General features: G+C 46.4%; 1 protein-coding gene across 2 annotated transcripts; it reads right to left on the bottom strand.

Annotated features, from left to right (window-relative positions):
- Nucleotides 1-1,860: 1,860 nt before the first annotated feature.
- On the bottom strand, nucleotides 1,861-23,642 carry TSPAN2 (tetraspanin 2). Of its 2 annotated transcripts, none has more exons than XM_054290790.1 (8): nucleotides 23,528-23,642; nucleotides 21,139-21,241; nucleotides 8,846-8,943; nucleotides 8,343-8,417; nucleotides 7,728-7,829; nucleotides 6,473-6,547; nucleotides 5,653-5,736; nucleotides 1,861-3,772 (listed from the first exon to the last, which is right to left on the bottom strand). In XM_054290790.1, exons 1-8 carry the CDS (start codon nucleotides 23,594-23,596, stop codon nucleotides 3,707-3,709), a joined length of 672 nt encoding a protein of 223 aa, XP_054146765.1. In that variant the 5' UTR covers nucleotides 23,597-23,642; the 3' UTR covers nucleotides 1,861-3,706. The 2 variants fall into 2 exon arrangements, with proteins under 2 accessions (XP_054146765.1, XP_054146766.1); XM_054290791.1 differs by lacking the exon at nucleotides 1,861-3,772 and adding an exon at nucleotides 4,587-5,534.
- Between the last annotated feature and the right edge of the window lie 629 nt (nucleotides 23,643-24,271).

Raw genomic sequence — 24,271 nt, 5'->3', positions numbered from 1 at the left:
AGATTTGGCAACATGAACCGAAATGCCAGTTCTGTCCAAAATCAGAATTTATGCTGTGCCATACACATTATCCTGGATGTGGTTAGTGTTTTGGAGAACCTCGTGGCTGGAGCACCAATAGAGAGGAAAAAAGATTGAAAAGCTTTATTTATGTACATTTTCTATGAACAGCATCCACTGCTGTTAATCCATAGCCTGCAAAGGCTGTGCAATACAGCATTTGAGGGCTTAAGACAACTCCATTTCTTTTTCAAGACACATGAAATGTGTTTTGTTATAAAACTATCAGTATCAAGACAAGTGAAATACTACTCTTCATTGTAGGGAAGTCACAGGGCTGAGCTTCATCAGCTGCTGTGTGATTTCTGAGAGGTACCAAAACTGGCTGAGGTTTCCCTGTGACAAAGGAAGCTCCCACTGAAATCAGTAACTTAGAAAAATTAGACAAGGGAAATGTGAATAAGGATGTTTAGAGACACAGTAAGGGCATCAACCACTTACATGTTTATGCTGTAGAACAAACTGACAGGAGAACAAGAAAACGTGTGTGATGTGCTTTTAAAATTCTATCACCTGGAGGGATCTGATCTTTTGTCACTTTCCTCTGACACAAGTGCAAGGGACAGGACAAATGGGTATTTTTGCTGCCTTATGTAGCATGAAAAATACCTTCAATTACTAAGATGCAGAGAAAACTGCAATTACATTAAGCACCTCACAACAGCAGGAAACCACAAAAGACCTTTATCCCTGGATTCTGTTAAAGGCACTAGTATATGAATAACATGTTGATTTCCAGCTTAATTTATACCAATAACTTAGAGAACTAAGCCAGAAACAGGTATTGTCCTGTTCCTGGTATGCAGTGCAAGTATCCCCTAAACCTAAATAACTGCAACCCTAGAGCTTATGCAGGAATGCTCAGAAAATTAATGCTTTCTTTAGAGGAAGAAAAAAACAAGTCACAAACCCAAAACACTTCAGCAGAAAGTTTGGTGGCTCGAGTCTGAATTTATAGAAGGTTTTTTTCTACCACTTTTTCCTGTTTTTCCTAAGGCACTGGGGTGGTTTTGTACTTCTGGGGGAGTGGAGGGCTGGGGAAGCAACAGCAGGTTCTGCAAGCTGCCTTGGCATTCAGTGCATCTCCAAGCAGGAGTGGGCATCTTCCAAGGAATCTTACTTAAGAAATAATAAATAAAAATATGAACTCTGGTTCTGTCATTACATTCTGGTGCTATGAGTTTGAGGAATGTGTAGATGTGTTTAAAATGAATGGAACACTGTCATTATGAGGGGGAATGTAACACAAGGAAATTGCTTTATGTGCAGTCAGTTTCTATCCCTGTAGGACAACAGTCCTTGGAACCTGAACCACTGGCTCTGGTGCTGTTTTTACTGATTTTCCTGGAAAGCTGGCTTGTCCTGAGTGGCAACAATGACACTCCACAAGAGTTCCTTCTTTCTGCCAGTACTACCTTGGGACAACACACCCCAGGCTGGGCACTACCCCATCATCTCCTCAGAGCACAACCACTGCAGGGACAGTCTCAGGGACACCTGGAGCCAGGAAATTGCTTTGCTGGCTGCTGTGTTCAACTGATTCCTAAGGTTCAGCTTGAGACCCTCATGGATTTGCTGCCACTGCTGTCTTGGGAACAAGCAGCAGATCGGGGCCCTGTTTCCTGTGCTGATTCTTGCAGAATGAGGTCCCAGGCCCTGTTTTTAATTAACATCCATTGCTAATCAGCTGTGACAGAGTGACACAAGCCTCACTCTTTTCTGGTGTGTGATTTCATGTGTCCCTGCCAGCCTAAAGCTCAGCCTGGACACAGCTCAGCCAGCAGTGCCTGCCCTGCCCAGCTCTTAGTGCAGTGCCACAGCTCGTGGTTGGATGGTTGGAAAAGAGAAATCCATGTAAGAGACAGCAAGATGTGTCAGCTAAACCAGAGACTTGGAGCAGCAGCACTACCCCAAGTGCTGAAGTGACAGAAAACTGATGGGAGTTTGAGTTTCTTTGGGGAATAAGAGATAAAAAACAAATAACAGATAAAGGGTGGTATATCCCACACAACATGTAACATAATTCCTGAAATCCCATTTTGTTCCTGTGTTTCAGCAGAACAAGGAGCCCATGAATTGTAAATTCCAAGGCCTCTCAGACAATTGGAATGTGTAGTTTCACTGAACTTCTCCCCAGCATGGATGGAACAGCTGCATCAGGAATCTGAACTGGTGATCACCAGATCTGCTGCCATGGGGGTGTAATTAGCAAAAAGCTGTTCTCTGAAACTGTCAATTATCTTGATTAAGCCAAAAATAAAGAGATCCTGAGCCTTTGATGTAACTTCTTTTTCTGGGGACAACCTTTCTCCCTTCTAGGCTGGTTCAAAAGGAACATTCTCTTATGAATAAATATGACAAATAGAAAAATTAAAATCTAGAAAAAAACAATGTAAACGCAAGCCCTGAGGTATTTCAAGCACACAGTGTAGTTTTTATTCCTGACAATCTAATTTATACCTATGCAACCTAAAGGTGCCAGTAAGAGAACTTACTGCATGGCTCTGTAAAAATGTCCCATCTTCCTTTCCTGCCTTCTGCCCCAGGAAGGGACAAGAGGTTGAGGTAAGAGCCCCATGGAAGCTGTGATAGTCACAGAAGCAGAAACTGAGGATATTAAAGTGCTGTGTGTCTTTTTCTGACCGCTTTCACTCTTTGTTTGGCTTCCACAGGCCAGTCAGATTCTCCAGAGATCTGACAAAGGAGCTGCTTGTCTGGACCTGGGCTCCACTCCTGCTCCAGTCTGTAGCCACAGTGAGGCTTTTGGGACAAATGTGGATTTTAGTGGCCCCCTGAACTCACAGCTGGGTTTTTTGGTGTATCTCAGCCTAGCTTGGGAAGCTTAAGCACACTTTGCACTGCAGTTGGTCCCAAATGACTGCCTGGTCTTGCCAGCTTCCCACCTCCTTCCCCCTCTTCCTTTAGCCTGGATCTCCTTGGATGTGTTTTCTCCCCCAGAGCTTTCTGCATTTGCATGAAGGGTCCAGTCCTACAAAAAATGAACACCCAGTCTCTGCATGACAGTGAAGTCAGTGGGTCTACTCTTCAAGTTTGCTGGAGCAGACCCTTAGGCATTAATTGTTTTTTTTTTTTAATAAAGTACAATTTTATTAGTTCTGCTCTGTTTGGGCTTTGGAAAATAAAGTCACAACATGGATCATAGGTCTTTTTACAATGGCATTTGTGCCTCTGCTAATTCTTGGCACACAGGGGCTCAGTGTGAGGGGGTCTGAGCACTGTGTCCCTGGGGGATGTGCACACACATCTGTTCCATCTGCAGATGTTTACCTGGGCAGCTGCTGCACATCCAGGGACCTGCTCACATCCAGAGGTGTTTGTAAGGAGACACATGCATGCGCTTACATGTGTAAACTCTTAATTGCACATATACAAACATTAAAAATCAAATTAGTCTTTGATGCACCTTTGCTCTTTTTTTCATTAAAAAGGACATTTTAAACCCCTTTTTTTGTTCACTTCAGTTTTACTGTAACTAATACAATTCACCTGATCACCTAACAGGATATTTTCCTCTCAGTATGTTAAAACACTGATTAAAATGCATTACAATTATTAAATTGGGTAGAAGAGCACTTCTTGTAAGCTTAGTCTGGAACTCCTGGGGCAGAGTTGTGCAGTGACAGTTTTAGATCATTTCTCTCATGTTACGGATGGTACAGCACAGAACCATGCTGAAAATCATGCCAAAGATCTAGAAGAGAAGGGATGTGATTTAGGGATCCACTTACAAAACAATTATAAAACAATTTGCATATCAGACAATCTGAAGGTCCCTGTGGCAGAGTAGTGACTGCTTCCATCTACAAACCCCAAAACATCAGACAATAAACATGGAGGAGGTTTCACTGATTTTATCACACTGGTTTCACTGTTCTTTGTTCTAAATGTCCAGCCAAGGCACAACTGCCTCAAATATTAATGTTGCTAACATCAATTTAAATCACATAACAACTGGTGATATTAATATTGGTGGTATCCTGGTATTTCACTGGAGTGTTCTGAATTTCAGAATGCTTCTACATGGAATAGGACACACATTAGAGTGAGAGCAGAGGGTGATTGCAGAGCCCTGGAGCTGGTGCTGAGCTCTGAATAGTTCCTGTGCTCAGGAGCAAGACTGTACATTAAGTATAAGACTATATACATTAAATCTAAACCCCCATTTGTGTCAGGGAGCTTGGTCAGCAGAGGGAATGATAAAAGCAGAGAACAGTGGGTGTGCTTTCTGCCACAGGTCAGTTCTCCACAGCTGCTGCCTCCTGAGCCTGCACTGCTTAGGGTCCCTAAGGATGGGCACAGCTGAGCTCTCACAGCCCAGCATGTGGCAGAAAAAGCACAGAGAAAGGTGCAGGTGCATTTCTGCTGCTGGAGAGGTCGTGGTCACTTCAGGACACACATTAGAGTAAGGGCAGAGGGTGATTGCAGAGCCCTCAGAGCTGGTGCTGAGCTCTGAATAGTTCCTGTGCTCAGGAGCAAGACTGTACATTAAGTATAAGACTATATACATTAAATCTAAACCCCCCCCCTCGTGTCAGGGAGCTTGGTCAGCAGAGGGAATGATAAAAGCAGAGAACAGTGGGTGTTGCCAGAGCTCTGCTTTCTGCCACAGGTCAGTTCTCCACAGCTGCTGCCTCCTGAGCCTGCAGTGCTTAGGGTGTGAGATGGGCATTAAAGCACTGGGTTCATGTCCCTAAGGATGGGCACAGCTGAGCCCTCACAGCCCAGCACGTGGCAGAAAAAGCACAGAGAAAGGTGCAGGTGCATTTCTGCTGCTGGAGAGGTTGTGGTCACTTCAGGACCTTTGCTGTGTCTGAGGTGGGGACCCAAGGGGAGATGATCCCAGTTCTGGTGTGTCCTTGATGTTACTGATCTCTGTCCCACCCCCAGTGTATTTTTGAGTCCATTCCGGTTTCATGCAAACCCCAGGATTGTTCAATATGCACAGCATGGTTTCTGTTACCTGCAGAAACCCTTCAGCTGCTTTTCAGTGTCCACTGTGAATGTCCTGCTCTTCCCAGCAGCTAAGGCAGTGTTTCTTTACTCATCCTGTGGCTCCTCATGCTACTGATGTCTGACTGAAGGAAATCAGGGCACAACTGAGCTGGAAAAGCTTTGTGCTGAAGCCTGGGGAGCCCCAGCCTGCTGGTCCTGCTGTGTCCTTGGGACAGGGTGACATCTATTGGTCACAGCTCTAGTGGCTACTCTCTATTCCTCGTGAAAACTAAGGAATGTGTCCTAAAGGATTGAAAGCATCAGACTGCAGTTGTTTTGGAATACAGTAAATGCTGCTACAGCTTTTTGCTTTTTAGTTTGGTTCATGCGCACTCTGCTCTGACAACAAAAGAAGATTACCATCACTTTGGACCCTGTCTAAGGACACAAAATGAACTTGAAAAGCACAGTCACAGAGCTCTGCTTGCACTGATGGGGGCAATTCCCAGGGAGAAGACACACTGGAAGCAAGAAGAATTGAGGAATCTCGCCAGATGCTGCAAAACACCTTCCACAAATCTTTGAGTAAGGGGCAGGGTACTGGGCTCAAGGAGAGACTGGAGAAATGGATTTACTCACTGTGATGCTAGCAATTGCAATTCCAACAATTCCAACTAGGCGCAGCTGAGTATCAATTACATTCTGAATTTCAGTCAGGCAGTTCTGTTAAAAACAAAATTAAAATATTTGTTTATGTTTCTATAAAATCTATATTTCAATCAGTTCTATCAGCTGTTCTCACTGAGCAACAAATAAACACAAAAATATTAGTGCAGTCACCATCCTAATTCCTGCATCTAAACCTTGGGTTTTGCTGGATAATTTTCCAGCATCTTCCCTTTCCTGGTGAGGCATCTGTACCTCTTGCCTGGAGAGGCTGACACATGCAAGTAATTTTCTTACACTCAGTTTTCTCCCTAAATTTAAACTCCTTTATATAACAGGCCATGCTAAATCAGGAGGTTTGGTGCTTCATTTTGACATTGAACTCACAAGCAGATTCCAGAAAAGACAGAAATGACAGAAATATCTTTCTTGACACCAGTGAAGTTTCTAGTCAGGAGGCTCCATGCATGACTAAGGTGGGCACTTCCTAAAATTCAATTTGGGATTTGGGATTTGGGATCGTGTTCTGTTCCCTCCTTCTCCCTGTTCCTTTCAGATGGTGCAATATTGTCTCAGCTACCATGGGATGCCACAAACATGTGTCATGACTGAGGGCATTATGACCTCCAGCTTAATTCTGCCTCCACTCTGCTCCATTCCATAAAGAATTTCATGCTGGAATTTGCAAGGTAAAAAGAACTTCTTCCTTTCTTTTGCTCACAGAATGCCTCCAATTTTAGTAAAGACCTGACATGAAGAAGTGATTAGAACAAGCAGGACAGAGGACACTTGCCTTTGGCAGCTGGATGTTCTCTGGACAGGGCAATCCTGTTTGTTGTTCCACATTACCTTTACCACAGCACTGGAGCTGAAGGAGAGAGAGATGGAGGATCAAAGAGGGGAAACCACAGACCACATAATGAAAATCAGTTGTTATTTTGTCCTGGTTTAGGGACATATTTTCATACTGAAAGTGAGACAATAAATAACTAAAAAAAAAAGAATCTGTACAGATCAAATAATAACCTTATTCTCTATATTTAAACTGCTGCCCCTGGTACAGTTCCAACTGCGTGGGACAAAATTCTCAAAAATTAGTTTCAATTGTGTGAGGCCACAGCAAACACCAAATTTGTATTAACAACAATGACCAGAAGAGATTTTTATTACAGTATTTCATAACAAAGCAAACAAGTGGATTTGGGAAAAGCAGATCCCTGGCTTACAAGAAAACAGGAGTTAAAGGGAGAATGCAGAAAGTTCAAACATCACATACAGAATTATGGTCAATGCACAAAAAGTACAGCAGAGAATGCTGGAATTTTATTTCTGACACAACATCGTGCTGGGTTTGGAGACAGTAATAAATCAGAGTTTCAGAGGGTTTGTTTTTCCTGTTTGCCTATCTCCCACAAAATGCTTGGAATTCCTCTTTGGGTCAGAAATAAGAGCTATGGGAGAAGGACAAAAGGGTCTGAGGTTGTGAAATGTTTGTTCTAAAGAACGTGGGAATTGCTGTAAGGAGCAGCAAAGCTTGGGCTTGCTCTCCATGGGAGGCAGTGTAGATCCAGGATGGACACAAACAGGATTACAGAAGTCACAGGTTGTAACTCTGATTCAGACATTCACTTTTTGGGTGGCCTGAACTGTGTCACACATGTGTGGTCTCTCACTGACTTGGTTCAGCCACACTGTAGGTCCTGGGACACAGGTCATGTTTTCTCTGACAGATGCAGAGGAATGCAGACATTTCTGTCTCTGCATTTGCAAGTATTTATCTGTGGATTTCAATATCCACAAGGGTCATTTCTTCTGCACACACAGACCAGAAGCATCAGAAATTTCAAAGCCTGGCTAATTGCACTTTCAAATGTAGAGATCCTAAAACCCAGAATTCTGACAAAGCCCTCAGGAAACTCAGTGTTGTGAGCCTCTGGCTGGATTTGAAGTACATTCAGTACTATTTTGGCATCCCTCAGGGGGAGGAATTCTGGATTCTAAGGGGCAGTGTGGCACTGGAGGGAGCTGTTGGGGTGAGGAGTACTCACAGCCACGTGGTAGCGATAGATGGTACTGTTGACCTTCCCCACTGGGTTTTTCATGTAGTCCTCATAAGCATCTTCATAGATTTTCTGGGCTTCCTGTATTGCCTGCAGAAATCAGACTTTTAGTGAGTTGCAAATCAATCTTACCCCCCATCCAAGACTTTCACTTTGTGTCCTCAAACTCCAGGGCAAAAGATTGTGCCTGGTAATCAGGTATGGTGACTGAAAAGCCAGGAGGGTTTGTGGCCTGGTGGCATTCAGAGGGTCAGAGTGTTCATAGGCTGTGTTCTGTGCTTTGGTTAAACACTCTGAGTTAGGGAAATTCAGTGCCTGAATTTGTTTGCCCTTCTCCCAGGCAATGCCCTCCTTTCATACAGCTCCCCTTGATGTTCCCTCAAGGCTGAACCACACCTCCACCTTTTCCTGAACAGAGGAGGCAAAAACTTCATCCTGTTCCAAACTTGTGATAACACAAGCTGTCATTGGCTCCAGATAAGAATGTCAGAGAGTTTTGCAGGGAAAAATCTCCTGGAAAGCTTTCCTATGGAAGAGCCAGCTCAGTGGGCACTGGAATCCATAACTACCCCATCATTACATCAGAGGCTGTTTGCTACTTACCACTTTCTTGCCTATGAAGGCGAATACTCCAGCAGTGACCTCACCTGCAAATATCACCAACAGGCAAGCAAAGAACTGCAGAGGAAGGAGAGAATCTCACATGAGTGTGGCTTGTTCATGGGGGCTGCCAGCCAGCCCCTCATCCTCCCCAGGCCCCAACAGCCCACCCTGAACCAGAGCTCTGAGGGGGCTCTGCACAGGGCTGCCAAGGCAGATTCCTTGTCACATTTAAGCCAAGGGGAAATGGCAAAGATGTGGCTCAGAGGGAGCTTCAGGAAAATCAGAGAGTAATTCCAGGGAATAAATACATTACAAAGGACAAGGAAGGACACCTCTGCATGTATGCCAGCTCTGCCATAGCGTGGTGGCTGCTGAGTCCAGAGACACTGGATTAGCCAAGGACATATGACCTTTCAGGTGTTGGACTGTAAAGATCTTTCCATTAATGACACCAAGCACTGAATGCTTTGGATGTTTTCCCTGCCCTGGAAAGATTTACTCACAGTTCCAATCAAGCACTGGGACTCCCGTGCTGCTCCACAGCACCCGAAAAATCCAACTGCTGCCATGATGGCCCCTGCTCCCACCAGCACATAGAGTCCTGTGGAAAGCAGAGCCAGCAACAATTTCAGAAAGTTTCTCTCCCCAAAGTCTGCTACCTATTTCATCAGCCCCACTCACTTACAGGTATAACAAAGTCTCTGACTTTCACAAAACTGGTTGCACAGAAAAGATTCTCTGGCCACAGGGGGAGAGCAATACTTTCTTCAGAATTCTTGCAGAATTAAATAAGACAATTTGAGATTAGCTCAGCTGGTTAGAGCATGGTGCTAAAAACAGCAACTTTGCAGGTTTCATTCCTGGATGGGCCATTCACTTAGGAGTTGGACCTGATGATCCTTGTTGGTCCATCCCTTCCAACTGAGAATATTCTGTGATAAGAATCTGTGACTTTCACCTTCCTAGTTTGCTGTCCCAGGGACAGTTCAGTGCAGGAAGAACAAACCCCATACCATCCAGAACCCCTCACACCTCTGCAATAAACAATGTAAAGCAGAAAAGCCCGGCTTTGCCAGAGGGCTTATTCCTGGGAAACCTGGGGCGGGAAATGGGGGAACTGAAAGGAAGATGGGAGATGGCAGCATACAGATCTAGGACCCCAAATGAAAGCTGACACTCTTATTCAACAGGTGTTTTGGTTTTGGTTTTATTTTTTGTATGGGCTTTATCTAGGACAAAAGGAAATCAGAGTACAGAGTTTTTCTTTCCTCACTCGTGAATGTACATTTTTTGATCTGTGCTTAGGTAACACTTGGGTTCCTGTGGGGATCAGCTCCCACCAGGCCACAACCACGGGGCTGTGCCTTGGCTCTGGTACTGTTGGTGTAATTCTAGTCCTTGTCCTGTGCAGGATGCTGTGCCAAGCCACTGCTGGGGAAAAGAGCTTCATCTTCCTTCCCCTCGTGTCCTTCTGGGGAGGGACGGGAGCTGCAGGCAGAGCGCACTAGAGGGCACAGCGAGCCTTGCTCCAGCCGGGACTGCCCAAGCTTCCACTGAGAGCCTTTAGTCTGCTCAGTTACCACTGTAAACATTAATATAAAATCCAATCCAGGGTGAGCACAGCTGCTGGCATTTGCTGTTAGCAGGCCTTGTGTGACCTGACTAGAAAATCCTACAGATGACAGTTTGCAATTGCTAGGAAAATGTAAAACCAGTCAGTGTTTGAGTGCAGAGCTTCCATCCAGCTGCTCTGCCTCACTGCAGCCTGTTCAGGGAAAGCCAGCTCCTGCCTGCTGCCCATTCACCGCCACATCAGCCTCCAGTCCCTGTGTCTATCCCAGTTATGTGATCCTTGTCCTCCCCTCCCTCCTCCTGCCCCGGTTCCTGCTGAGAGACACACTCTGATAAACAGCAATAAAACAAGGAATATGGCTTTGCCCTACTAATTGTAATATACACAGTGATGGGAGGATTCTGCTTGCTGCCTGTGTTGGCAGTTCTTATTCCGTGTTTTCTGGATTTTTAATACTCAGCCACCTGTGACTTCCTGGGACTGAGCATTCTTCAGGCTGTACTTGTACACAGATGCACAGCACTGGTTTTTACTGGCGTACAAAGATATTTACGGCTCAGGGGAGAAAGGTCAGCCAGGCCTGGTGGAAGATGAATCGGAAAAGACAAAAAACCCTCGCTCAGGTGCAGAACCTGGTGCTCACCAGGCAAACACCAACGCTGCCATTTCCTGGGATCTCCATGGTAACAAACGGTGTAATTACAAAGATGTTTCCTGCACGTATTCAGTGTGTCCCTCCCTGCTCCCTCCCTGCACTTATCAGCCACTTAGCAAAGATAAATTGGAGTAAGGACACGGGAAAGGAGTCTTCCCATTTCTTTTGGTTATTTGCAGCTAGGAAAGACAAAGCTCGGTGAGTCTAGGGCTGAGACCACTCTCAGGAATTTGGATTTGCATTTGACAGAGAAACAGCCTGAGCATTTCACTCGAATGACTCAGAGCTAAACCACTACCTCAGTGAGAACTTCCCTTTTAAGGCGTGTTACAGGAAGAGCTCACAACACTCACTAAACAAAGCTGAGCCCCAAGCTGAGCCAGCCAGGAGTTAAAATCCACCTTCCTCCATCTTCTGCTCAGGAAAGTTCATCCCGCTTTGTCCTTTCTCAGCCTGGGACTGCCACTCGGTGATACCCAGCTATTTCTAGATGGAAAATAATGTTGACACTTAAAATTTCCACAAAAATCATGATATTTTTACTTTTCTATTATATATACACACATATGTAATCTTTCATACAGGAACGTAACTTGTGATTTTGGGGTTGTCCTGAGGCCAGGACTTGGCCTTGGTTGATCCTTGTGGATCCCTTCCAATTCTGAATATTCCAGTAGCTTGAAAAAAGTTAAAGGGGCCAAGTTACTGAGAGGTTTCCCAGCAGCCACATCCAGGGATGCTCAGTGGAAGGTGACTTCCAGGAAGGATGTCTGCCAGAGATGGAAATGTTATAATTTATGGCTTAAACATCTTCATGAGGGACTTTTGCCTCTTGTAGCAAAACTGTATTACAAAAGCTGCAGAGAAGACCATCACATCCTGACTGAGGCCCCACCTAACCCCTCTGTGCCCCCCCCTTTTCTTTTTCTTTCTTTTTTTCCTCTTTGCCTCTTTTACTATTAAAAAAAATATATCAATTTCTTGGCACTAGCATCTACCCTCATTTGGTTTTAATAATATTTTTGGGTAGATTTGAACATTTCTTGGTTTGATCAGTTTTGTTCACAGACTTCATTTTCTTTGTGTTTAAACTGGTTTGTAACAACATCAAAGCTGTAGATGCAGAAATATCCTGGATGATGTAAGTATGTAAGAAGGATCTGGTATTTCTTTTCCTAGAGGGTTGTACACAGCAATGCAGGCATGTTCACCTCAAATTCTTGATAAGAACAGACCTAAATTTAAAGTGAGACTCTCCAGAGAAAGAAAAACAAGCAAAGGGTGGCAATGTCTGGCACACAGACCTTGGAATCCCAGCTTTAACTAAAGCCACCAAGCACTGAGAGCTGTCAGGGCCAGCAGTGCAAATCCAGATTTTGGTGGTTGATATCACACCTTTCCTTGCAATAGTAACCAGTGCCAGAAGTAGCTCAGCCTCACTAAAACCCATCCCTTCCTAAAAAGCAGGATGGAAAGCCTTAATCAGCTTCTATTCATCAGCATTTCCATTGTAAAACACAAAGCCTTGGCAAGGCCTCCAGCTTGGCATCTACAGCACAGCAGGGAAACAAATAAAAGTCAGTTTATAGACACAGAACAGAACAGGTTTGAGAGCTACAAACTGACACAGAAAATTCACTGCAAAGCTCAACATGGCAGAAAGAAGTGTGGGAGTCAGGTCAGGACAGAGAGCTTGTTTGGGTGAGTGGAAAATGATGAGGAGACTCCCCAGCTGCAGCTTTTTGTGCAGCAGAAGGAAAAAAGCACAAGGTGGAAAGGAAGCAAAGGTTTGTGGCCTTTGTGAATTCTTTCCTTTCACCTCTTGTTGCCTCTGTTGATTTCCTGCAGTTCTGCTCTTTGGTCTGTGTGTGCTCATGGAGAGGAGAGGGCTGGCACCTAACTGAGAGCAGGGAATGCAGAGAGCAGGAATGTGGCCCCAGAGACAGAGCTCTGCCATCTGGGATTGCAGAATATTGGAATATTTACTACTCCTGCATTTAGGACCCACAAACAAGTCACTGTCAGCCCCTGAATGCAAATGGAGGAAGAGGCACATTCCAAAGATGAAAATCCATGTGCAAATCTGACAGAAAATTGGTTGATTCAGGCAGCCACAGGCACTGATTACTGAGGGGTTCTGGAGGAAATAGGGGCTTCTTTATAACCACAAGAGGATGAAAAACAACGTGTCACAGGACTGGGGATTTTTGAACAGAGCCTATTCTCTTAATTTTTTTTTTAATGAGGAAATATTGAGGTTTTGGGGTGTGGTTTGTTTCTTTTGCTGCGCTGACCTCCCCCACCCCCCAGTTTTTTTACAGATGTGAAGAGAAATGAAGACTTCTCCTTTTAGCAGTGAGTCAAGTGAGAGAACACCTGATAACACAACTTGCTTTCCCTTCTGGCTGTAATGTACTGAGTGTAAGAGGGAAACCCCCTTCTTCTGCCATTGTTTTATTTTGCAAAGACAAATTTGGAAAGCCATAAAGCAGCAGCTTTTCTGTATATTTGATTTTTTTGATTCATCCCATGGGGAAAATCATTCTTTCCTGAAAGGAAATTGTCAGATGGGGGTATTCCCTGTGAAAATTCCAACAGGAGGGATTCCCATTTTCTAGCAGACCCTGCTTTGCAATTACAAGGGGAATTAAAATGTTATCTGGCAGCCTCAGAGCATCCTGTGGCTCCCAGTGGTGAAAAATGGCAAATCCACAAGTCAGCAGATCTCTGGATCAGCCTCAGTGCTCTCAGCTCTCCCTGTGTCCTCTGGAGACAAGGACACATCCATTCCTGGGCTGCACATGGAGACAGATCTGCAAGTCTGAAAAAGCACCTTCAAAAGGACCAAGGGATTCTGGGTGTTGTTTCTGAGTGTACAAACCCTCTGTGATTAGCAGTGATACAGAATTCCATCTTTAGACCAGCTAGAAGAGAAGGATGGAATTTTATAGCTGCAATATATTTTTATGTGTATCAAGAGTGAGGGAAGGATCAGCCTGGGATGGGAGAGATGTAATTTCAGACTCTGGAACAGAACCCACTCCCACAGCTACTTTTGTTTGTTTGTTTGTTTTTCCCCAAGTCTTACTGAAGGTTTGAGGCACAAATCCCTGCCAAAGAGCAGGAGCAGACAAACACACCCTGTCTCTGTCTGGCTTTATTTCACATGGGTTTCTTGTTTACCTGGCTGCTATGGGCACTTTCCATTTGAAATAATTCTCTTTTTTTTTTTTTTCCTCTCTTTTGGGCTGAGTAAATAACACTGAACAAATCCCCAACTGTTCCTACTCCACAGAGAGAACAAGCAGCTCTGTTCTGGGGGTGAGGGACCCAGCAGCAGCAACAGCAGAGCCCGGGACCCAGATAGGGCTTGGAGGGATTTTCCTGGGGTTGTGAGTTCCTTGCAGCCCCAGAGGCAGATGTAACCCTCCAAGGAAGGACTGAGGCTCTCCTGCCCTTAGGAGAGCACCAAGGAACCTCAAGCACAGACACACTCCTGGAAAATATGAGAAACACACGTAGGAGTTGGAAAAAAAAAAGTCCAGACAGGGACGGTTATGTGTGGCACCAAACTCAGCTCCTGAAACAGGATTGTTACGAGAAATTTCCATTGTATATTTATTTATAAAATACATTTACAGAACTGGAGAAAAGCTGCTGAGGCCTCGAAAGTGGCATGAATTTCTGGAGAAGTGGAACATACCCTTAATTTGAGCATAATGGATTTATCTGATTAAGTGTCTGGTGTGAATTCAGCAGAGATTTTGTGGTTAATCTTCCTGGAACCATTAGAGGCAGCAGCCAGTGTGGAGGCTACTGCTGATGCACAAATCCTGAATTTCAATTTAAAAGCAGCCTCATTGTAATGTAACATCCCAGTTTAGTTCTTCCCTTTCCCACAGAACACCAGTCCTTGTTACATATCTTGTTCACATGAACCCTAAATAATTATGGCCAGATTCACTGGAGGCAGTGCATTCCCAAAGCTGCTCCCAAAGGCTCTGTCAGGGTCTGCCACCTCTCTGAACTCAGGTGTGCCAACCTGTGCCAGCTGGAGCTGCCCTGCCCTGGCTGCACTTCACAGACCCCAGGCAATGGATTCTACAACTTAATGATGTGAAAAGTGTGGGAAAACTTCCTCACACGGGAGCTGTTCAGAGTGCACACTGTGGTCAGGAGCGCATGGACAAATGTCTTGGTACTTTCTCTACTTTCACTTCATCCTTTTTGACTAGAACCACAGAGTGTTCAGGAGTGCATTGCAAATGTACACAATGACATTAAGATTCCTTTCTTCAAATTTCCTGACGTTTATTTGCCTGTTTGGCTGCAGTAAGCAAAGCACTTTGTTGTCAAGAGCAACTGATAGTGAGTCTAAGATCATGTTCCTGTGTGGTTGCAGCTAATTTAAAGTCTGTCAGTGTTTGTACTGCTTACATTATCTGTTACCACTTGCATCACTTTGTTGACACTGTATTTCTTCTGCCTTTGTAATCCTCAGTCATTTGGTATTCTGAAATCCTCTGGTGATTCTCTGCAATCCTCTCTAGATTAGGACACTGCATAATCCTGTGTGTGCATGAGCCAGCTCAATCCAAACCCCACTGAAGGTGTTTTTGAATTGACAAGGCCCAAAAAGGAGTCTGAGGGCTTTTTGGTTGCTGGTTTGTTTGTTTTTTTCCAGCAGACAGAACGCTTTCCTCTTAATGGCTTCAAAGTGGACAATCCAAACGTATTCACAGCTCTGTCAGAGCGAAACACAGCACAGGGCATTTCCCTTACAGGAGCTATAATGGGTTATACTGGTTTGCTTGTTATGAAGGAACTGCTTCAGAGCATGTAGAGCTCTCTTAAAGAGACTCAGTGTGAAAAAGGAGCCTGAGCAACCTTGGAGGGTGGGGTGCTGCTCCAAAGAGAGGAATCATGGAATGGTTTGGGCTGGAAGGGTCCCTAAAGATGAGGGAGTTCCAGCCCCTGTGATGGTGTTCACAGGATGAAGGAAGAGATGAGGATCTGACTCCATGTTTCAGAAGGCTTGATTTATTATTTTATGATATATATTATATTAAAAGTATACTAAATGAATAGAAGAAAGGATTTCATCAGAAGGCTGGCTAAGAATAAAAAAAGAAAGGATGATAGCAAAGGCTTGTGGCTCGGACAGAGAGTCTGAGCCAGCTGACTGTGATTGGCCATTAATTACAAACAACCACACGAGACCAATCCCAGATGCACCTGTTGCATTCCACAGCAGCAGATAACCATTGTTTACATTTTGTTCCTGAGGCCTCCCAGCTTCTCAGGAGGAAAAACCCTAAGGAAAGGATTTTTCAGAAAATCTCATGGCTACAAGCCCCTGCCATGGGACACCTCCCACTGTCCCAGGGTGCTCCAAGCCCTCTCCAGCCTGGCCTTGGGCACTGCCGGGGATGCAGGGGCAGCCTCAGCTGCTCTGGGCACCTGTGCCAGGGCCTCAGCACCCTCTGGGGTTACACATTAATGCAACCAGCCATGTCCTGGGGGCATGCAGGGATGGGAAGCACCTTGATGCCCTTTTCCCTCCCGCAGCACCAGTGGCAGGTTTGTCCCCAGTCACCTCCTGCAGGCGGCTCTTTGCAGAGAGCTCCCAGCGCTGCTGGGTGAGCTCTGGGCTGGGCAGAACAGGGACTCCTGGAGCTCCCCGAGGGGCTCAGGGCTCAGCAGTCACGGCAGTGAGCAGGAACCAGCTCCTTCCAGCTGCCTCGAGGGAGGAGGAGGAAATGGGGTAACTGTGGCCTTGGCTGCTGCTCTGGGGTGGGACTAGCTTGGAGAAGCCACCCAGGAGGACAATTTATTGGGCAAAAAGCATAAAGTGCATTATCGTACTTAAGTGATTAAAAAAAAAAAAGCCTCCTGAACGTCAGCATCGTGCAAACATGCAGCAATCACCCTGAGGCAGATGGACACATTGTCACACTAGGCTAAATTAGCTTGTTTGGTCAGAATTGCCTTTATTCTTGCCTTTATTCTGTCAGGGGGAATGCTAACTCTTAGGAACTGCTGCAAGGTTTTGTAATCCACAACAGAGACCGAAGACCTTGGAACAACTTTCATTTTTAGTAAGGTTTTCTCAGGGGGTGGTAGTGGTGGTGTCATATTTTTAAAGTGAATTTCCAGTGAGCAGCTTCCGTTTTCCACTCAGGGCCACTATCAGCCTTTTCTCTCTAAACCACTCTTCCTGAGTAACAGAAAAAGAGAGCTGCACACAGATGATAGGAAGAAAGACAATTTCATTGCTAAAGTCTTAAGTACAGACTAAAAGCCTCTCCATTACATGATGGCAGGATCATTTAATGCTCTTCTTGTGGTTGCACATCTCTTCACAGGGGCTGCTTTGCCAACAGCTCTCATTTTAAAGGCTGGTAGAGTTTGAGAGGTGGTGGATTTAGCAGAGAAAATCCTGTTGACTAAGGGTATAGTGCTTGACTCCAAAATACATGAATAGAACTTGAACAAAGTGAGGCACAGGAGCAGAGAACTGCAGTCCACATGGATGGAACCCCAGCCAGCTCCTGTTTGTATGGGCATCCACTGCTATGGAGAAAAGCTCCTAATATCCTTCAGCTCCAGACATGACTTCATACCCTAAGGCACGCTCCATCCACGTACCTCTCAAAGCCAGCAGCATCACTCCTGCTCTCACTGACCCCAAGGAAAAGCCACTATCACCCTAAAACTTTTGTCCACAGCTCTTTTGGCCCTGATGGATGCCTGGATCACAGATTGAATCATGAGACTGAAACAAAGAGAACAGAACAGAGTATGGGAGGGTTGTGAGCTCTGGCTGTGCAGGAGAAGCAACATTTCAGGGCTGAGAAGGAGCCACCCAGACTGATGTGTTTGCATTCATCAGGTTTTGTTACCATTCCTGAGGGGCTTTGTTGAGTACACACACTTCACTTTTATTGGTGCTGGCAGGGATGGGACCCTCTGCACTTCATTTCTGAGGAATACAGAGTTTGTCCTGCTGGTTGCCCTTTGTCCACCAAAAGCAGAGATGGAAGAACTGAAACTGGTCCTGAAAAAGTCCCCATGTCAATTTTTGCTTTACAAGTGCTCTACTTGCACTCAGCAGCACTTGGTCTGTACTACTGTGCTTCAGTTTTTCTTAATATTAAGACCAGCAGTACTACAAGGAATTAATTAAGGACCAACTAATTGTGAGATAGCAATGCTGACACCCTGGGTTCCCACAAGTATCTTACTTCCTTCTGACTCTTGCAGACCTTCCTGCCCAGTAAAAAAATTCCCAGTCTTGGTACAGGAGTCTCCATAAGGATGACCAATCTGAGGGAATTCCCAAAATTCCACAGATCTTTTCTCCATTTGATCAGCGCAATGTCACAGACAACTCAGATAAAAAGGTATCTGCCAGCTATTGTCCTTTGATGAAATTATCCTTTTTTTTTTTTCATTTTTTTCTTTCTCAAGAGAGGGATCTATGAACTCTACCAGAGCTGAACTGCAGCTGAACAGGGAAGCCACAGTTTTGCTTCATCACTTGAAGCAGAGGCACAAAAAGTGTACTGTGAGATGGAGTAACATAAAAATATATCCCATTGTAGAGGGAACTGGGACCTGCAGGGAGAGGATGTCCAATTTTAGGAGCCTCCAGTGTAAGACGTGTCTGGTAAAATGGTTGGAGGCTGCGTGGGTCAAAGTATTCCAATTCCAACCTTTTCTGTTGTAGGTTTTTCACTGCAAACTGCAGTGGGGAATATGGATCACCAAACACAAAACCACAAGCACCAGAAAGCTAGAAACACATATGTGCTTGCCCACAGCACTGCTGCCTGGAAGCTGTTCTCCAACCAACAAAAACATCTCAGTGGCTGGAAAAGATGAACAGGCCTGGTTGCCAAGTCATGGCCTGAACTATTCCAGGGGCAGAAAAGACAGCTGGGCTGCTGGTAAAGAACAGGGCTATTTCAGGAGACTCACTCTGGCCTAATGGAAAATGCAAGGATAGAATTATCAATTATTTTACACTAACCCAACATTTCAGATCCAGGAAAAAAACAATCACAAGGAAGGAGAAGAGAGAAGCTGGTCAGAGTCGGCTGGCAGCTCAGTCTAGGTACAGAAAGAGCAGAATGTGCTGCCCTTTAGAAGAAAGAAAATGAACTGTTTTTCAGAAGATGGTGATTCTGGAGTGTTTCAATGCACCTGCACTGTTGTTCCAAGCACTGGCACAAAGTTGATGTGATCCCAGGGCCTTGGGTTATCACAAGGAGCCACAAATGCCATCAATGGAACTGAGATAAAGAAATTCTTTTTGGATGTATAGCTGTATGCTGATATTTTAAGTCACACTGCTGATCTGCTTTCTCTTTCAGCCCTCAGGGCAGCTGCTCCTGGTGTGCTGCACAGTGTTCCATATTAAGAATTCCTATGCAAAGCCCTGGCTGCCACCCAGGAAGCATGTTAGAGAGCAAACACACAGAGCCGGATAAACAACAGTCCCAGAGACTCTGAGAAAGGCCCAATACACAACTGCTGGGGGGACTCCGAGCTGAAATCTCCTCGAGAGGGAAAGCTCTTCAGCATGATCTTCAAATGCAGCTTTGTCTGCTGCAAACCCACTGCAACTGAATTCTCCCTGTCCTTTCACCATGGCCCTGGCCCCAGAGCGTTGACAGCCCCAGCACAGCCTGAGCTGAGCCATCAGATGCTCAGGGGTCACAGCATTTAGCAGGGTTTGTAATGAGGGAAGGAGACAGCAGAAAACTCTTTGGTTTTCTTTCACAGGAATGCTCTGTTCAGTGCCTGTTACAGAAAAGGGCAAAACTTCACTTTAGAATTCAGTCCAAAGTGTAAGTTTGAAAGAATTCTGAAATCTCTGTGCCCTGCTCCTCAGCACTTCCTCTCACAGTCACATATTTCAACAGGTAGCTCTATAAATACGTGTGGCAGCCCAAAAGCTCAATGTCATGGTGTCTGATGAAACTTTTACAAGAACATTCCTCAGGACTTCCCAAAATTAACAACTTTGAACAACTTTTGTAATTTCTATTCAGGGCAGAAGCAGACTACATCTTTTGGAGATCTCAATACGCATGCAACAAAAAATATCTTGTTTACACTGTGTGTTCCAGGCTGTACTGGAGTTTTGGTGCTTATTCACAGTACAGGATGTAGCAATTTCTGCCTTCCAGCAGCACTTGATTTTGAAGGCCAGAACATCCTTTTGTCTTGTTTGCTCTCCTGGGACAAACATAAGTGGATCAGGGAGGGAAGCATTGCAATCTACAGCACAGGGAATTCAGCAGGTATAAAGTGGAGCTGGAAATGAAGTTGGTGATCTAATGTGCTGCTGTCATAGCAGCTCAGATGTAAGAGAAAAAGTAAATCATAACTTCCTGGCTCTCTGTGTCAGTGGAGGTGCTGCAGTGTGTTTTACAGTAACCCCCAGGTCCCAAACAATGTTTTCATCTGAATGGTTTTGTTCAGCCTCACAAAATCCCAGGGAAACATTGCTGAACATCACAATCTCCCCATCCATTCCCATGGCTGCAGTTCTGAGCCTCTGGCCTGGCTGCAGATGTTAAAGAAACCTGGGCCTGGGGCTGTGGTGGGTCTGAGTCAGCCTCCACTGAGAGCATTGGGGTATTTAAGGTAACTGCACAATCCTGGAGTGACAGGTAACTGCTGGAGGACACCTCTGTCACCTCCCAGTCCCTCCACCCTGTCACAGTGGCTTGATGGCCAGGGCAGGACCAGGTACTCACTCACACTTGGCATTTGTAGATGGCAAAAATGTTTGCACCAATGGGATTTTATTGCGTCCATCTCTAGGGGTGATGTATTAAACAGAAAAAAATCCAACTTTTCTGATGTAAAGATATGTTACAGTTACCAATGACAGAGAGCTGCAGTTGCTGGCAGTCCCAGACAGCTGCTATTTAAGAGTATCTATAATTATGAAGCACAGGTCCCAAAAACCCACCTGGAAATCCTAGGGAGAAAAAAGTTATCTTAAATGCTAAAATTAGATGTGACTAATCCCAGTTCTGTGGGCACAGGAACTAGCTGATTCCTGCCCAGGTTGGACAAACAGCTCCTGAGATGACTGAACACCAGGTAATATCACTGTTCAGCTGGGGAAGGATTTGCTTTGGCACTTTGGTCCCACTGAGGCCTCCACAGGGAGAACTGCTGAGCAGAATTTTGCTGCTGTCCTGGTTCTGGGAACCTTCTGAAAGGACACTTGTTTTGTTGGCTGGGCAGCTGCACACAAAACTCTGGAGGGATATACTGGTGAGCCCCACAAGTGTCTGACCTGTCTCACCTTCTATTCTGAGAGTATTAGCACAATTCACTTAGGGTATGAGGGGACTGGATCAAATCCAGGAGAGGAGATTAGTTAGGGCTAAGGAAGTGGCTGTCAAGCAGAGAAAGGTCAAAAGCCATCACACACATGGCACACAGCACCAGAATATCCAGTTTTGTGTAGGTCAGCCCAGGTGTGTCACCTGCCCCAGGATGTAACCAGCCCTGGAGGCTGCTGCCCTCCCAGCACTGTCACTTACCCATGAAGAAAAGTTCTGGGGACTTCTTGTCTGTAGCAAACTCAGCCATGGGCCCACCAAAGCGCAGCCACAGCCCGAAGGCAATGACAGCCAGTCCTGCCAGCTGCAACACAAACACAGCAGTCAGGGCTGCAGTGACAAAGGCTGCAGAGCATCACAGCAGTGTCCTGGCACCTTGTGCTTTCTTGAAATCCCACAGCTCAGAACTGCACTGTCAGAAAATTGATGCAGCACTTGCCAGGCTCTGAAACAACAAATTCCTGTTACAGTGCAATGTAGTTCTTTCTTTCAGCTCCTCAGTGCAGTGGTGCTTCTGAACTTACTAGAGACTCTCAAACCTTGTCAGTCATTTAATCATCAAAACTGGGCCTGAATTGTCATGAGAAACAGAGTGGGGCAGGGGACCTGCACCAAAACGAGGAGGTACAAGGATTGTTACTGGGTAGATATCTTAGATCACAGAAATTACAAACCAGTGATAGATGCTGTCAAGTGCAAGGAAGAATTCCCTTTAATGTGAACAAGACCAGGTCACAAAGGAGTGTCACAGCATGTTGTTTGAGGGAAAAGATCTACAGTCAGAGGTTTCAGCCTCACCATGTGCCAGACAGATCATCAGCCTGCCAGGCAGTGCTGTGTGACCTGGCAGAGAACTCCAGCACCCCTCAGGAGCAGAGCTGTGTGTCCTGCAGGCAGCTCTAACATCCCTCAGGAGCAGAGCAGTGTGTCCTGCAGGCAGCTCTAACATCCCTCAGGGCAGAGCTCTGTGTCCTGCAGGCAATTCCAGCATCCTTCAGGAGCAGAGCTCTGTGTCCTGCAGGCAGCTCTAACATCCCTCAGGGCAGAGCTGTGTGTCCTGCAGGCAGCTCTAACATCCCTCAGGAGCAGAGCTGTGTGTCCTGCAGGCAGCTCTAACATCCCTCAGGAGCAGAGCTGTGTGTCCTGCAGGCAGCTCTAACATCCCTCAGGAGCAGAGCAGTGTGTCCTGCAGGCAGCTCTAACATCCCTCAGGAGCAGAGCTCTCTGTCCTGCAGGCAATTCCAGCATCCCTCAGGAGCAGAGCTGTGTGTCCTGCAGGCACCTCCAGCACCCCCAGGACCAGGCACAGTGTCCTGCTGCTGTCCAGGCCCAGATTCTCATCCTGTGGCACCTGCACATCCTGGACAAGGCTGACTAACACCTGCTGCTTCCCATGTGGGTGCCAGCCTGGCACAGTCCTCCCCTAACCTGTCCTGCATTCCCTGGCACTCGATCCATTGGCACAGCTCCACAAGCCAAGAGGGCAGGCAGTTGTACAGCTGCAGAGCTCGGGATCACAGCTTTCCTCACAGATGTGTCCTAGCAGAGGGTGAGGGTCCCCTGCCACCCTGTCACAGCATGGGGACCTCCCTGCTGCCAGCCTTGGGCTGCCAGGGCCTCTCCAGGCTGTGGAGTGTCCCTGGCAGCTCGGGGTGAACGTCCCAGCCAGCTGAGGAGATGGTTCCTTCCATCTCAGCGAAAAGGCAGATAACAAAACACAGTACTTGTCACTTTTGAGAAACAAATAACACAAAGCTTTGTCCTTCTGCTGCCCTGCAGCTGCAGCTGGGCAGCAATCACACTGCCCCTCCAGCTCGAGCACAGCAGCACTGTGTCCCCGGAGCACGCAGCGCTGTCACCACGAGGGAACAGCCTTTGGTTTAACTGTGCTTCAAGCATAAAGGAGACAAAAGCCCAAAACTGCTTGGTCCAGAGAGGCTGAACAGGATGACTTTGTGGCTTCTTTTAAAAAGACCCCAGTGAATCAGAAGGAAAGAAAAAGACATTTAAGAAGATAACATTGCTGATTGTTTTCTGGAAAGCTGAAGGGAGAACAGTGCACGAGGGAAAGTGACAGAAGAGAAAGCGTGAATTCAGCTGATGGAACTGTGAGACTATTGAAAAGGTGCAATGAGGAGAGAATGGACACAGCATTCCCTAAATCTCTTGGGGTGATGCGAGGACTTTGTCTTAGGATGATCGTGTAGCAGCTGTTTTCTCCCTTATTGAAATGACATTAGTAAAAAAGCACCGTGATGCTGTTAAATGTTCTGCTCACTGCACTGTACTGGGGGAACCTCTCCCAGCCTCCTCCTGCAGCCGCGTGGTTGCCGGGGCAATGATCGCTGCTTTAAACGATCAGTTCAGACAGATGCTGTCTCTGCTCAGCAATGCCATCTCACCCCGAGCCGGTGCTTCATTTCCCCGGCAGAGCCGCATCTCCCTGGGAGCGAGCAGAAGCCGGGAGCGCAGCCTCAGCTCGGGGAGCCGATCCCGCAGGGCTGCCCGGAGGGAGCCGCGCCCGTTCCACCCCCGGCACCCCCGGTACCCCGGCACCTGCAGCAGGTGCCCGGCCCCGCCCAGCGCTCACCCAGAAGGTCAGGTTGAAGATGAAGAGCAGGATCTTGACGCAGCGCATCCCTCCATAGCCCACGCCCATGGCGGGCGCTCCGGCAGCAGCTCAGCCGCGGCTCGGCCCGACTCCGGCGGGGCGGCCCCGGGGGCAGGTGCGGCGCCGGGCGGATCCGCCGACCTGGGCCCGCCCCGGGGCGGACTTTGTGCCCGGCGCCGTGCCCGGGGCTTCCCGCGGCCGCAGCTGCCCGGGCGGGGCCGGGCACCCCCGCGCTCGGTGCAATCCCTCTGTGCGTCTCCCGAAGACGCTCGGATCCTGCAGATGCTGCCCGCAAAATTACAGGCAGGAGCAAGAATGTGGTGTCGTTAAACTTGTCTTGGTTCATAGCCATAGCTAAGGGCCCCTCAAGTTCATTTTCCAATCATTTATTTGTTCTCTAATTTGACCCAAAATGCTGACTCTGCTGTCAAAATCTTAAAGCTTTCTCATCTTATTTTTTTTCCAGCTGCTCCTTTGAGGTCTCCAGGAACTCTGAGTCCAAAGTTGCCTGTGGGGCTTTGAGACAGGGGAGCACGAGCTAAGGTTGTGTCTCTGGAAAGGGGGTTTCTACGTTAAACATTTCCTCTCCTTATTTAACGAATAAAACATTTATTTCCTTTTTTTCCCTTTTTTTTTTTTTTTTAGTTTGTGCTCTAGTCATAACTGTAGACTTCTACCTATTCAGATTATTTTCAGGTTTTGAATAAATTTTCCCTGAGGTGT

This window comes from Melozone crissalis, unplaced genomic scaffold (assembly GCF_028551555.1).
Source record: "Melozone crissalis strain CALT ecotype California unplaced genomic scaffold, PUWL_Pcris_2 ptg000086l_1, whole genome shotgun sequence".
NCBI classification, from domain to species: Eukaryota; Metazoa; Chordata; class Aves; order Passeriformes; family Passerellidae; genus Melozone; species Melozone crissalis.
Note: the sequence above shows the minus strand (reverse complement) of the source record. Positions and strands in the feature narration are given on the sequence as shown.